The sequence below is a fragment of the Uloborus diversus genome, chromosome 5 (genome assembly GCF_026930045.1).
Source record: "Uloborus diversus isolate 005 chromosome 5, Udiv.v.3.1, whole genome shotgun sequence".
In the NCBI taxonomy this organism is placed as follows: domain Eukaryota; kingdom Metazoa; phylum Arthropoda; class Arachnida; order Araneae; family Uloboridae; genus Uloborus; species Uloborus diversus.
Genome location: NC_072735.1, coordinates 49,483,249 through 49,498,211, shown reverse-complemented (window position 1 = coordinate 49,498,211; position 14,963 = coordinate 49,483,249). Strand labels below are relative to the sequence as shown.

The 14,963-nt window shown below is 32.9% G+C and overlaps 1 protein-coding gene across 1 annotated transcript in view; it reads left to right on the top strand.

The window, feature by feature from the left end:
* Window positions 1-14,963, top strand: part of LOC129221911 (cell adhesion molecule DSCAM-like) — a 301,931-nt gene that overhangs the window by 214,440 nt on the left and 72,528 nt on the right. The window contains exon 11 of the mRNA XM_054856287.1: window positions 2,081-2,151. Coding sequence (XP_054712262.1) covers window positions 2,081-2,151 — 71 coding nt within the window. The remainder of the gene's footprint in view (window positions 1-2,080; window positions 2,152-14,963) is intronic.

Here is a 14,963-nt window from a genome sequence, read left to right as displayed (position 1 = left end):
AAAGTGATGCATAAGAATGTAAAACAGATTAAGTAGCAACCTTTTTGTTTACAACAAAAGTACCAAAATGAATAAACAACCTTTTTTTTTATCGTGTCATCTGTATTTTCAAAGTTGAACAAGCCAAGTCAAAATTTCATTAATTTAAGTTGAAGCATTCACAACACAAAAAAGGAAGACAATAAAATTGTTAATCAAAAGCTATAAAAAGAGAGATGCGCATCTCAATAATCAAATTTTGGGTTAAAAAAAGAGTTACTAGCTTTTTTTAAGAATACAAATTGATTTCACTAATTTGGATTTTCGAAAATTAAATCTCGATTTTTTGAAGTTGTCAATTTGAAGTCTGCATGACTCTTTTTTTTTACTTTATTTATTTATTTATTTTTTTTATTGCTTTATAAAACAATATTTTCAGATTCTTTGCATGACACATTTAATACGTTTTCCAATCTTTTTTTCTTTTACTCCTTTATATTTTTGTTTCGTTTTCTTTTTCATTTTTTTTCTTCCTGTGGCTTACATTTTTGCCATTAAAAAGAGTTTGAATAAATGTGAGAAAATGGTAGTTTTCCAGTGGGACGTTAAAGCTAACATAATTTACGAGTGAAGTCATGTCTTCGTTTATTTTAACCACTATTTTAATTGTACTATTATTTTTGCATTGTTCGATTTGTCTTTAGATGTACATACTTTGAGCTCATACCTAAGAGCTTTTTTCATTTTATTTCTTTATTTTTGATTTATTTTATTTTATTTTATGCTATTTTATATTATGTTGGGGGCCCCCAAAGTCGGTGCCACAAGGAGAGCGAAGGGAACCACGAAGTGTTCTATACAAGGCGAGTCAATATACAAGGCAAGCCCAAATAGTGAACCAAAAATTCAAAAAAACCCTATTTTGAAAACTACTGCACACATTTCAATAAGTGATACATTAATTTAAAAATAAATATCCAACTTTTACCTTGTTACAATTATTTGATATCTGAACCTTTTGATATGTGACAACCGACTCTATAATCCTGTTCGTTCCACATGGCGAGTGATTACTTTTAAGGGAATAACTATACTCTTTGTCAACTATTGATGCCAAACACACTAAAAGAACTTTCAAGATGTATGTGTGCAGCCTTTCGAACCATTTATTGAGATATCCTATAAAATGTGTAGAAAGAACGGTATAACAGAGGAGCGTATGGGCGAGTACAGAATCATGTGGGTACATTCAGAAAGCACATAAACCTACTTTGCCCACGAGCCTTGAGATCCTTTTGCCTTAGAGATAAAGCATTAGGATGCTGTCACAAAGGTTCGTGTATCAAATCCTGCCATGGGCACATCGCTCACTTCATCGTCCTGATGCGTACGCAACAGTTCACACATCAAATATTTTCAACTGAAAACAAAATCAGAGTGTTTTTGAAGTCGAGTCCATCATTTGTACGTACCCAGAACATACAGTAATAGAGACAGACGAAGCTGCCGAGAGTAAATTCTAATTCTTCAAAGAGTGCTGCGAATTGGAAACAGTGATGGATCCTCTGCTTTATAAATTTGAATAATATGTGTATGAAAAGGCAAACAAGAAATAACAGCGTTTAATTTGCTGAAAATTGCAGACTACTGTATCGGCGTTACAAGGAACTCGTTTTTCATTGCAAAACAAACGAGCGTTTTGACGAAAAGACATCCGACAAAAGCCTTTTGAAGCATGTCTTTTCCTCCATAAGCCTATTTCCATCGAAAAGGGGTGTGATTAAACGTTGTTACTTCTCATTTTACCCATTCTTTATGTTGATCATTTATTTATTTTGTCATTCCACTTAATTGAGAAACAAAATTAGATTATTTTAACTAGCTAAAAATATTTCCATTAAAACAAAGAGTACACGTTCAAAGAATTTCAAATGAGATTAAATACTTTATAATGAACTATTTCTCAATCATATGAACTGTATTTTCTCACTTCTATACTTTTCTTTTACCAATAAATATGCATTTATATTATATTTCACAGTAAACTGATTGAAATGCATTCTAAATATATTTCTGTTTATTTAAAATTTTATTTTTTCAGCCCCAAGAAGTCCTCCTCGACATGTTAAAGCCATACCTCTAGATTCATCATCCATTCGTGTATCTTGGCAGGTACGTGTGCTTTCTGAGAGATACATATGTATGTCGAATTGAAAGACAAGAATCAGGAAAAATATCCATGAATACAAATGAGACTCCCTTCATTTTTTCTTCTTTAAAGTATAAATATACAATTCTGGATGAATATAAATCAAAGTATGGTCTTAAAAAATTCAAAGCATTTTTCTTTTGTCAATATTTTTTTTTCTTTTTCATGTGTTCAGTTAGTTAACGTATTGAACAATACTTTCCAAGAAGAAATGTATCAACAATGTTTTTTGTTTTGAGAAAAGAAAAATCCAATACACATGATTTATATCGATTAAAATTAAAGTGTGTAGCACAATTTTAACAACGTGTGAAATTTTAAAAAATGACAATCGCACATAATTAATGCCTAATCGCATTCTAAAAATTGCTTCTGAACTGAGATTGTTTTATTTATTTATTTTTTATTTATTTAATTATTTTTTGTTTATTTAAAGCAACGTCAATAGTTTAACGGTTTTGGGATACTAGTTAGCATTTATATCTTTAAAGAACACTTTTTATTGAAAAAATAAGCAGTGCAGTTTTAACGCAAATTTACAATTTTATTGTTTTAAAAAGGAATAGGATGAAATCACGTGTCCGAATGCAATTTTATTGGTTAACCAATCTTTTAGTTTCCTTACCAATTGCATTTCCTATTTATTTATGCATAAAATCTTACATTTTATTTAAAAAAGAAAGAAAAATAAATACGAAAATATGAAACAAAACAATAACTTTCAGTTCAGAATTACATTCTGAATTTGTTTCTTTGACCACCGACTCGCTTCGGCTGAAACTTTTTTTTTTTTTTTTTTTTTTTGTGGATTTAGGGGTGAGGAAAAGTGGATTTCGCGACCAATAACGATTATTAGCAATGTGCTAATTAAAGAAAGTCTTATTTTTTAATCAAAACGTAAATGGTCAAACATCATGTTACCCGAGCCGCACCATGGGAACAATTATTATCCAAACAAAAAAATTGCATTTAATAATGTTTTGTACTGCACAAAGCTATATACTGTAAAAAAACTCAGAAACGTTCCTGGAAAATAATGGGCAGCTGATGTGCAAAATTTAATCAAGTAACATATCTTGCAAAAAACAGAAATATTCTCCGCTAAAATTCAGTAACCTTCCTGAAATTATCCAGGCATCTTTATGAAGGATTCAGTAATATCTCCATTTAAAGCCATTCGTGTGTCTGGAACCTTCAGGAATAACCTTCATAGGTTTAATATAAAAAGTTGGTACTTTCCTGCTTTGCGAAGAAAGCTGCTAAAGCATAACTGCACGCATGGCCAAAACTAAGGCAAAGTTGCAAGCAAGAACCATGAATCTAACTCACCTGAAATTCTTGCAAAGCTGCGGAATCCAAAGACTTATTAGCTCCCATTGGGAGTTTAATAAATCTGGACAGGCTGTGAGCGAGTCGAATCTGATACATGTATTAAATACGCCTGGTTAATATTTATATTGGTAGCTAAAAATATTTTTCACGCCAGTAAGAAGTCTCCATGTGTGCTACTTGTAGCAATTTAGAAAACTTTCAGATGAAGATACTCAGGAAGTAGATAAAAATCTGTGAAATCCGGAAACGTTTCATGTAAATAATCAGTAGCAGTTCAGTATTCTTTTTTTACAGTGCACAGGCTCTGTCAGAAAACTATTGCAATGCGTCATGATGCTAAATTCATCAAAGCTTATAAAGCTAAAAACACTTGTTAAAAGGCTAAAATTTTAATATTAAACCCATTACTGCAGTTGTATCGCCTGTCAAATAAATGATGGCATTGTTATAATCGATTACCTTCTTTAATTTAAAATCCCCCCCCCCCTTCACGTTAAAAGCCTTTTTATCCGAACAATGTTTTCGCTCGTACGCACGAAGAATTCGAAACATTTGACTTAGTAATTGCATTTTATCGCCATGTTAAACATATACGTGAGTCTCAAATCTATTTTATAGGAAATGGGGAAACTTTGGATTTTATCCAATGTCGTTTCGTGCTTTAAATGGATGTTTTTACGTGCACAGTTCAAGAAAAATGGTTTTCCGTGTGTCTTTTCTTTTACAAAACATAAGTTAATAGATTAATATTTTCAGGAAACATATTTTAGCATTATCAATTACTGAAGTTTAAACGCAATGCAGTGAATATTTCTTGTACTTATACACAAGAAGTACATCTAAGTAGCCTTATTCTTTTGTTCCATTCCATATTAAATTTAAAAAAAAACTTACGATTAGTAATGAACATAAGTTTAGATACATTCAAATCGATATGATAAAATGATACAGCAGAAAAAGCAGCCAGTCAGAGCCACTTCATATATTTTTTATTCAGTAGCTCTTTGCATCATAAAGGAATTCTAAAGTAGCCGTTCCGAATCTATTTTTTTAAGTTATTAAAAATGATCTTTATAGATTGTAGCATCCTACACAATATTCTAATTGATAAAAATTCTGCGATAATGGGAAGTATAAAAGGAGTCCACACATAACACAGTGAGTCCTTGTTATGAGCACATAACAAGGACCTACAGTCTTTAGATGTCGTAGCTGGGCGGCATACAAACAACCTTTACTCAGCTAAATACCTTATAACAGTTTTGTGACCCCTAATTGGCCAGTGTGTGGGCCATGTTTTTTTTCCTACCAGCGCAAGTAAATTAATGCAGATCTTCAGAATTCACGCTTGAATGTTTTTACCCCCCCCCCTTTCCCCTCTCACACACACTATGAACACACTGAAATAAAGTCTAGATCTTGTTTTTAAGGTGAAACAATAATTAAAGCATGCCAAAAAAAAAACAAAAAGTTATAAAAAGGTGGATGACATTTTTATGCCTTAGCCAATCAGCATTCTCCAAATTCTTATTTGGTCTCTAGAAAAGTAAAGGTTGTTCATATGCAGCCGGGCTATGGTTATATCAATATAGTTTGATCTTAAGTTAAGGATGGTAACATACAGCTTGTTAAAAAAGGGGAGGGCTTAAACACTTAGAAGTTTAGTTCTTCCTTTTTGTAGTTGCATTATATTTCTACCTAAAAGCAGAATTACCCGTTTCTGGCGTAACTCAAAGTTACCTTAAGTGGTAGGATAACTGAATATGCCTAATCAAAATGGATTAAATATACATATTTTTTTTTCAGTATAGGAAAACGATATAATAGTTTACACAGTTCAATAGTTATTTCTCTCGTTCTATACCAACAAATACAGCAAAACTCCTTAAACATGGGTCAGGCTACACTGTAAAAAAATTCCGAAACGTTACTGGTTATTTCCGTGTAACTTTTCGTGATTTCAGAGGTTTTCACCTATTTCCCCAAAAAATCAAATATCTTCACAAAAAAGTTTCCTGAATTCCTAAAAGATGCACGAATGCAGACCTTGCCCTGGTGTGAAAAATATTTTCTGCTACCAGTTTAAATATTGACGGAGCGTGTTTATTAAGTGTATCGGCTTTAGATTGTTTATGGCCCGTCCGGATTGACTAAACTTTCAATGGGAGCAAATACGTCACTGGATAGCTACAGCTTTGCGAGACAGGAATTGCAGGCAAGGGAAATGCTTGGTTCTTGCTTGCAATTTTCGCGTAGCTTGGCCGTGGTTGCTCTAATATTTCTGGAGCTTTCTTGGTAGACCTATTTAATTTTTCTAGACGGTTCACAACTGGCTTTAATAGGGAGATTTCTTAATATGTCAGAAAGGTTACTGACTTTTATCGGAAAACTTTCCTGGTCTTTGCAAGATATGTTACTGGCAGAAATTGGGCACATCAGCTGCCTATTATTTTCCAAGAACGTTTCTGAATCATTTTCACAGTGTATTTGAAATAGAGGAATTATGGTTACTATGGAAGGACAATATGGCGTTTTCTTTCTTTTATAAAGAAAAATTAAACACAGGAAGAAAAAATTCTAACTGAACTCTCATGTTTTTTTTCACTTGTAGATTTTTTCTTTATCTTAAGACTACACTGTAAAAACGATTCAGAAACGTTCCTGGAAAATAATAGGCAGCTGGTGTGCCCAATTTCTTCCAGTAACTTATCTTGGAAAAACCAGTGACGTTTTCCGCTAAAAGTCAGTAACCTTTCTTAAATTAACCTTGAAACTTTCTGAAGAAGTGCGAAACCTCACCTGTTAAAGCCAGCCATGTCTCTAGAACCCTCCAGAAAAATTAAGTAGGTTTAGTGTTATTGATTAGAACCTTCCTGATTTACCAAGAAGGCTCCATAAAAATCAGAGCGACCATGGCCAAAGCTATGCAAGACGGAACCAACCATAGCTCTTGTCTGCAATTCCTGCCTTGCAAAGCTGTAGCTATCCGTTGACTTTTGTCGCTCTCATTAGGAGCTTAGTCAACCTGGACAGGCCGTAAGCAACCTTAGGCCGATACACTTAATAAACATGCTCATTCAATCATTAAACTGGTTGCTAAAAATATTTTCCACAACAGTGAAAAATCTGCACGCGTGCAACTTGTAGTGATTCAGGAAACTTTTTTGTGAAGATAATTGATTTTACGGGGAAATAGGTTAAAACGTGTGAAATTCCGAGACGTTCCACGGAAATAACCAATAACGTTTCGGAGTTTTTTTACAGTGTATCTGACCAGTGCAAAACATTTGCAGTCGACGGAAGGAATTTTTTAGTTTTTTTTTTTTTTTAGTTTTTTAATACGAAAAAAATTAGACTTGTTTGTTTAGTTTTCCCTGGGAGCGGTGATAAACGTCTTTAAAATGATGCCTTGATTTTAAAGTTTGATGAATTATAAAGGAGTTTAAAGCGTTTCACCCCCCCCCCCCCGAAAAAAAGAACTCCCTCGAGAAAAATAACGTATGATTTTTCCATTTTAGAATAAAAGGTGTTTTTTTCTTGATTTAATTTGAAGACAATTGAGATTTAGAATCATACTTCTAATGGGTGAAGAGTTTATGTTCAAGGAAATTTAAGTCTGAAATCAGCAGTTTAAATCTTGCCACTCAAAATCTAAATTTTCTGGTCCATGGGTAAATCAATCTCATGATCTTCACGCTACTGGCTGGATTTTTTTACGACGCTGTACATCAGCGTTACTGAACATTTTTTGACCATCAAACCGATGAAAGATAGTTAAAAGAAAAAAAATCGCGATGCGGTGATGGATTTTTTTTTTTAAATTTTCTTTTCATTTTTTGCAAATAAATAAATAAATAAATAAATAATAGTAATAATATAATAAAACCTTACATTTGCAAACCGTTAAAAACATAAGCATTTTGTTTACGGACCGGTGAGGGCTTTTTTTCCCCTTTTTTTCTCCTGAAAAAAAAAATTGACTCAAGAGCCGTTGAATACTGCTAAAAAACGTTTGCGAAAGTATGAGATTTTTTTCATTTTTTACGAACTATATTGTTAGTACTATAATAATTATAATAAATGAATTAATAAAATTCAAAAATTTTTTTTTTTTTTGTGTTTGAGAACTGCTAAAATATATTTAAATGTTAAGAATAAGACAAATAAATATTGTAATGTTTATACAGAAATAATGAGCATTGCTGAAAAATCATAGAAATGTCGTAAATTAATCACAAAACTTACGTTAAAGATAATGCGTTAATTGTAATGCTTATACAGAAATAATGAACATTGCTGAAAAATCATAGAAATGTCGTAAATTAATCACAAAACTTACGTTAAAGATATCGTATAGGACATCATTTTTATTATTACGGCGTTTTGAGTAAGGAACATTTTATAACGTGGACGAGCAAACATCATTAAGAACCGGTCAAATTTTTTTTGCGGACCGGTGCCGGTCCGCCGAACTACCGGTTAAGAATCGCTGCTTAAGAGTCGGTCTGGTTAAGAATCGAACTTAAAAACTAAATGTTATTTAAAAATCAGTAAATGTTCTACACTTCCTCTCCTTCTCCCCGCCCACATAGAATCAAACTTCAAATTGAATCAACTAGTTGATATTTAAGAGTTGGAATTTAAACAAAAACATTGTCCTCAATTTTTGAAATGCTTTGACAAATCTACGTATCGCACCCTGGTAACAAAAGTGGGACAACGCAGAAACAGATTATTCAAGAAAAGGTTTCACGCAGTACGACTATTAAGTGATTTATTCTAAACTAGTGGTACCCGCACGGCTTTGCCCGTAATAGAAAAACTAAAAGGTCTTTTGGTTCACCTGTGTATTTACAAATAATGTATGGTGAATTTTCTCGCCAATTGGCTTGTACCCATGTTACGGTTCCACGTTATGATAATTTCGTATCTCGCCAATTGGCTTGTGCTCATGTTACGGCTCCATGTTATGATAATTTCGTAATTTACTCGTCCATCTTATGATACTTTTGTTCTTCTGTTAAATTGGAACAGAAAAAGAACCACATCGCGTTTTCGAAAAATCGCTTCGAGGGGCACACCCCCATGCTACAAACTAAATGTGTGCCAAATTTCATGAAAATCGGCCGAACGGTATAGGCGCTATGCGTGTCAAAGAGATCCTGTTAGGCATCTGTTAGGGTAAAAGTCCAGTAAAACAGACAAGGGTCCAGTAACAGACAGTTATAAGTTTGGATTTAAATAATAAGCGTTTTAGGTGGGTAAAACTGATGTTGCCGTGTCCCTTGAATGCGATTTAGACATCTAGTGTTATCAGAGTTTATTTCATGAGCCAGTTGATATTTACAAGGTAGTGGTGGAAGGTTATGAACAGCTGCTACCAGGTCAGCTGTTTGCTTTTATGTTCATTTTAATGAAATAAGGCTTTAGTTCTAAAAGTAAAATAACTTCCACACGCTTTGAAGAGAAAAAGTTAATTTTGTCTATTACTCATTCTTTCCTTATCTGTTGCTGGTTATCGTTAAATTTTTCGGTGTCTATTACTGGTGGTTGGACTTTTTTCCGAAGCTGAGAAATAAAAATAGAAATAATTTATTCAGAGGATCCAATAACAGCCGAACGTTAGATAAGAAGCTGTTGCATAAGAGGAAAATAGTTTAAAAAGTATAAGTACATTACAAGGCTCAGAAAATTGATTTTACTCCAGAGCAGTGTTATAAGCATGTTTTTGACTGGTGCCGTTACCCTATGTGAGCTTTTTTTTTTTTTTTTTTTTTTCTTGCGAGTTTGGTGTAAAAGAGCATTTAATTTATATTTTAAATCAATTTGCGTCACTTCTGTTATAGAGGTGCTGTATGATCTGTGCTGTAATATTTTTTTATATCAGCTCAAGCCCACAATAATTGCTTGCATAAGGTGACACACACATGTAGAGGAGAAAGTGGGAACAAGAGCAGGATGAAACACTATGATTGTGGAGGATTATTTTTCTCAAAATTTGAGCGCCACTAGCGAAAAGAGGGGAAGAATTTTCTTTGACACATGGAAGAAATGAGCAAAATGAAACCGGAGTGCTTCATTGAGCACACACTATTTCTGGATGTTACATCGAGATGGTGCTCATAGAAGAAACCTGAACCGGAGAAAGATCAATCCCCCCCCCCCAAAGAAGCTTTTCATGGAGTAAAATTGTAAATATTCTAGATAAAAGCACATGTAGATGTAATGTAATAGTAGTAAGTGAGGTCGACCGAGTAGTGGATGCCCCCCCCCCCCCTCACTCTCATCACCACCACCTTCCAGAGTTAATGAAAAACTCGTAATTTTGGTAAAAAATGAGGTTTTAAAAGTTTTTCCTCAGATAAATTGGCAGTAACAACTATTCCTACATTTCTAAAAAGACAACGGGAAGACTATGTATGTGCACTGGTTGGGTGCATATTTTTAATTATTGTTTTTCAGTCTTTCAAGAAAACATTATGCAGAATTTTCTCCTATTTCTTTAAAAATAATTTCAATTACAAATTAATTATTTTGGTTTTGGTTTAATGTAGTGTGCCAAATGCTTAAACGTTTGACGATGTCGTGAAATTTAAACGTGTAAAAACATGCCTAAGGGTTCATTCTCTTGTTCGTAAGCTCTGTGAACGAAAAGAAAATTATTTAAGACTGTTTTTAAGTTTTAAGCGTATTTTCTGATGTTCTATAAAATTTAAGGCTTGCGATTTTTAAAAAATCCTGAACTTACAGGCAATAATAAAGGCCATTTCTGGGATCAGAGGTAAAAACAAAATTTGGGATACTTTAAGCATCCCGAATTTCGCAGGCTTGTGCATAATTGATGCAGTACGTAGTGCCAAACACACTAAAATAAAGATAAGAAGTACAAATTGCCCGCAATAAAAATCAAAGCTAAAACCAACTATGTCACTCATTTCTACTGATAAACTATACCCGAAACACTATCAATTTGTTTTCCCTTTTAAACATATCCGTGACAAACCAAACGCAAGTTCATATTTCAGGACACCACTGGCGTATCGCATAACGTTCTTTAATACTTTAATTGCTGTATTCTACACACGTCCAGATTAGTTTTTCGAGAACAATATGTGCACTTAAAAGTTTCCTGAAATTAAAGAGCAAGCTTTTGTAATGGAATTTTTATTGCTGGGTACTTGTAAATGCGTGAGTAAAATATTCATCAACAGCAGATGCGCACCTTTGGAAAGGTTCCAATAAAAGTGTTCTGTTTTACGGAACTTTTCAAGCTTCTTCGCCGATAATTTTAGCGTTATACATGAAAACTATGAATTGCGTTATTTGAAAATTTTAACCATCAAAATTCTTGTGGAAAATTTAAATATTTTAAACAGTTTATTGAAACTACGATTTTCGTCGCTAATAAGAAAGAACAGAGGTTTATGTTTAATAAGTGCGGTTGAATTCCTACTTTATAATTGATTCGAGATTTTACTAACGAAAAATATGTGTTCCATGGTGCTTTTACTTGATTTGTTCATCTTTTTCATTGTCCGATTACCATTTACATATTTACATTGCCATTTTAAATCATTCCTCCAATTTAGTGCTCTTTTTCCTTACACGAACAGAAATTTTAATTAAATAATGTTTTGAAAATGGCACAATTTAAAAAAAAAAATATATTTTCTTATATTTCCCTTTTCAAAATTCAGTCGCAATCTATAGCTAACCCTTCTATTTTACGCGTAAATTAAATTATGATTTTAATATTTAAGTATAAAAACGCTAAATATTACTGTCGTGGGCAGGTCAAGGGCCGTAAAAATTTTCTGCAGATAATGCAATTTACTTGCTATCGACAGTATACTCAGATACTTCAAAATGTCAAGAGGAATGAATTGCTACTTCCTGAAACGGGGCTTTATAGATAAATATGGTGCTCAAAAAAAAAAAAAAAAAAAACTGGTTGTATCAATAAAATAGTAAAATGATTTTACTTTAGAATATATTTTTCATTTTCGATAAATTGATGTTTTTGTTTTAAATTTTGTTTTAAGTAATAAAACTTGATGTCAATTGTTTTACCATTTTTTTTTTTTTTTTACTTTTTTTTTCATGCGCGTTAAAAAATGTGCATAAATAAGTAATAAAAATTAAAAACAAGCACAGTAAAAAAAATAAACTAACGAAATAATAAGCAAGCACTCACATTACCAATCAGCCAAAATACATTTTTAAGGCAATTGATTGCAGATTTCTTTCTTTCATCTTGTAATGCATTAAGAAAAATCTCCCTACTACTTTCTTTAGAAATCCTAGACGCGGGCCTGAAAAAAAGTTTTCATTATTCATTAACATAACTTAACATAGGAACATTTAACGCAATAAACATTTTAAAAAAAAAACATTTTTTTTTTCATGTTTATTACTTGTAGTACATCTATGTAACTGTGTATTAACAATATTCAGTTCTAACTAACTTAATGTTGAAAATAAAGAGGGGGTACGTCCACTCCGGACCAACCATGGCAAATATTGAAAAAAGTATTGCACCAGAGCATATTCCTCTAAAACTTCGCATACTTTTATTGAAAAAGAACATCCTATGAGCTAGAAAAAAATGTATAGAAAAGGGGAAATTTCTCATTCAATGGCCAAAAATGGTTTTAAATACGATACATATTAAAGTTAGGGTTATTCCTCCCATTTCCTTTGGTGTAACATTCAAATGGCGTGATATAAGAATAAAATCTTCCAAAATCCTTTTGCTAACAACAAGTGATAAAGGAAGAAAGATACTGTCAGCTCATGAATAACGCGGGCCCGTGCTCAATTTGCATTTGAAACCCATTTCGTCAGCTGATTCTACGTACGTGCTAGAAAGAGGATCCAGTGAAAGATATCTTGAATTTCACTAACGATTAAGAATGAAATGAGAGTCTTCAACTTTCTATTTCTATTTCTATTCAAGAGTCACAACTGACTTCAACTGTATTTATGTCGAGGTCTGCATACTAGTGCCTTGCCTCCATTATTTTATATACCGATAGATGGCAGCACCATCACCGGATCGAACAGTTAATGAGAATTTAGAACTAGTCCAAGAGCTAATAGCTACCTGGTACTAGCACCCCCAGAGGTATCGTTTCACTTGGAGGACATTGAGACCACGAGCATATTTAACGTCGCCCAGTCCCCTTTAATGACGACGGTGGGTCTTCGACCAGCGGGGATCGAACCCGAGCCCCTCCGGCCCCGAGTCCAATGCCCTACCGATCAGGCTACCACGGCCCCAGTCTTCAACTTATAAGTGGACTTTGGATTTGTATCATTGTCTTCTTATGTCTTATTAGCTTATTTTCTTTTCTTCTTGGAATTTTGGTGGATGACGAAAGTCCGTATTTATCTTACCGTTTAAGAATTTAGTATTGAAACAAAATAGGGAAAAATTGTTGATCATCTCCTCTCAGCAGAAAAAAAAGTTCCTGATGGTTAATGTAAAAGATATTAGTACATAAATAATTGAAATCCGGCTGGAAACTAAGCCTTAAGAGTAACCCTTTATTATTTACTTCCATTTCCATAGTAAAGAAAGTATTCTATTCATAAAAACAAATTCATTCAAATATCAGCCTAAATTTCCATTTTGCTCATCCCCAAATGAATGTTAAATTGTTTTTTCGGCGCAAAATCACGTGCGTATGTACCTAAGAACATATGAACGCCCGAAACATCCCGTTTGACGATCCCTGACATAATTACCACGAGTTTTCTTGAGACATCTATATGTGCGTATGTGCGTATGTTATTACGCATGTATCTCGCATGACTCAAAAACGGTATGCCGTAAAACGTTGAAATTTGGTATGTAGACTCTTAGCGGAGCCTAGTTTCGCACCTTCACTTTTTAGTTGCATTTGGATGTTCCAAATGTGGTTTTTTACACCTTTCGGGGGGGGGGGGGAATCAGTGTTAATTTCAATGAAAACTCAAGTGATGTTATAGCAAACACTTGGCGATATATCACCAAGCTTTTCGTCACCAAATTTTGTCGCCAACTTTTCGATCTATTCCTACGTTGGTGAAAAATATTGGCGACAAAAATATCTTTTTGAATCTAGTTTCAATTCGGCACTCTTGGTAATATTTAGAGACTTAACATTTGAACTACAAAAAGATTGCTGATATCAAGACAATTAACATCTGTAAAACGCTTTTCTGTTTCTGTTCAAGACAAACTAAGAGTGAAAATATTTACATTGTTCCCTTGCTTACTCCAAAGCACTATCATCATTAAATCGGCGTGAAAAGGAAGTCATGTGATGTTATACACATCAGCTCGTTTCAATTAACATGCAGTATGTCATACAAGTATGAAAAATAGCTTATTTAATTAGATAAATGTGATCATTAGCTCAGTAAAATATTGCCTAAGATTAGTTACATCACATGCTATAGACATACTATTTTTAGAAGTTAGATTATGAGTTTCTATAATTATTTATTAGAGATCAGAAGCATAATATAATCTAATATAATATTATACATATTCCGTGGACTTCTATTTCTTTCTTTTAGTCTATTTCGCTTGCTTTTTTCGGTTTTGTCAAACTCTCCCGTGAAGTAAAATTTTTTCTTGCCCGCCGTAACTTTAACAAAAAAAAAAAAAAAAACTAATTTCAACAGATAAATGTTAAAATTCTTGCTTTATTATATTAAATGCCAGAGGATTTTTATACTACTTTACAAATTCTAATAGAGTTTGTCAACTTGATTGGGAGTTATAAAGTGCTCATACTTTCAAGCATATTATTAAGTTCTTATGTTTACTTTTTTAGTGATAAAACTACATGAAATTAATTAACAATGTTTTGTTCGTAAAAATACATCTGACACATAAAATTGGGAGAAATATGTATTCATATTTGCGTTCAAATAAAAAAATAACTGCAATAGCGATTAAAAAACAAAATTGAAAAAAATTACAATCAAATTTAACTTTTAAAAGGTACTTTTTACAGGTACATTTAACATCCAAAGATGATTTTTTAATATGATTTTTACTGTCTTACACAGGCAGGCAAAAAAAAAAAAAAAAGTCGATGCTTAATACTCTTTACCCTTAAATATCGTATTCTGTTTCTTAAAAAAACACAAGATCCCAATAGTACTTAATAGTGCGCCTAATAAATTATCAATATTTTTCAATACTGAGAGGAAATAAGCTGCCTGTACTCATAAATACTACCAGAGGAACGTAGAGGGCAATCGATGCAAATTTTTTAATCTTCTTTTTTGTTTGTTATCTATTGTACTTAAGCTTAGCGGTGCAAGCTGGAATATTTGATTTCCGCCGAAAATAAGACACTAAAAAACATCAAATTACTGCCTTTCCCTTCTGCTAGAATGGAATATCCAAAACAGATTCCCGCAAATATCTCGAAACATCATTTCTGCG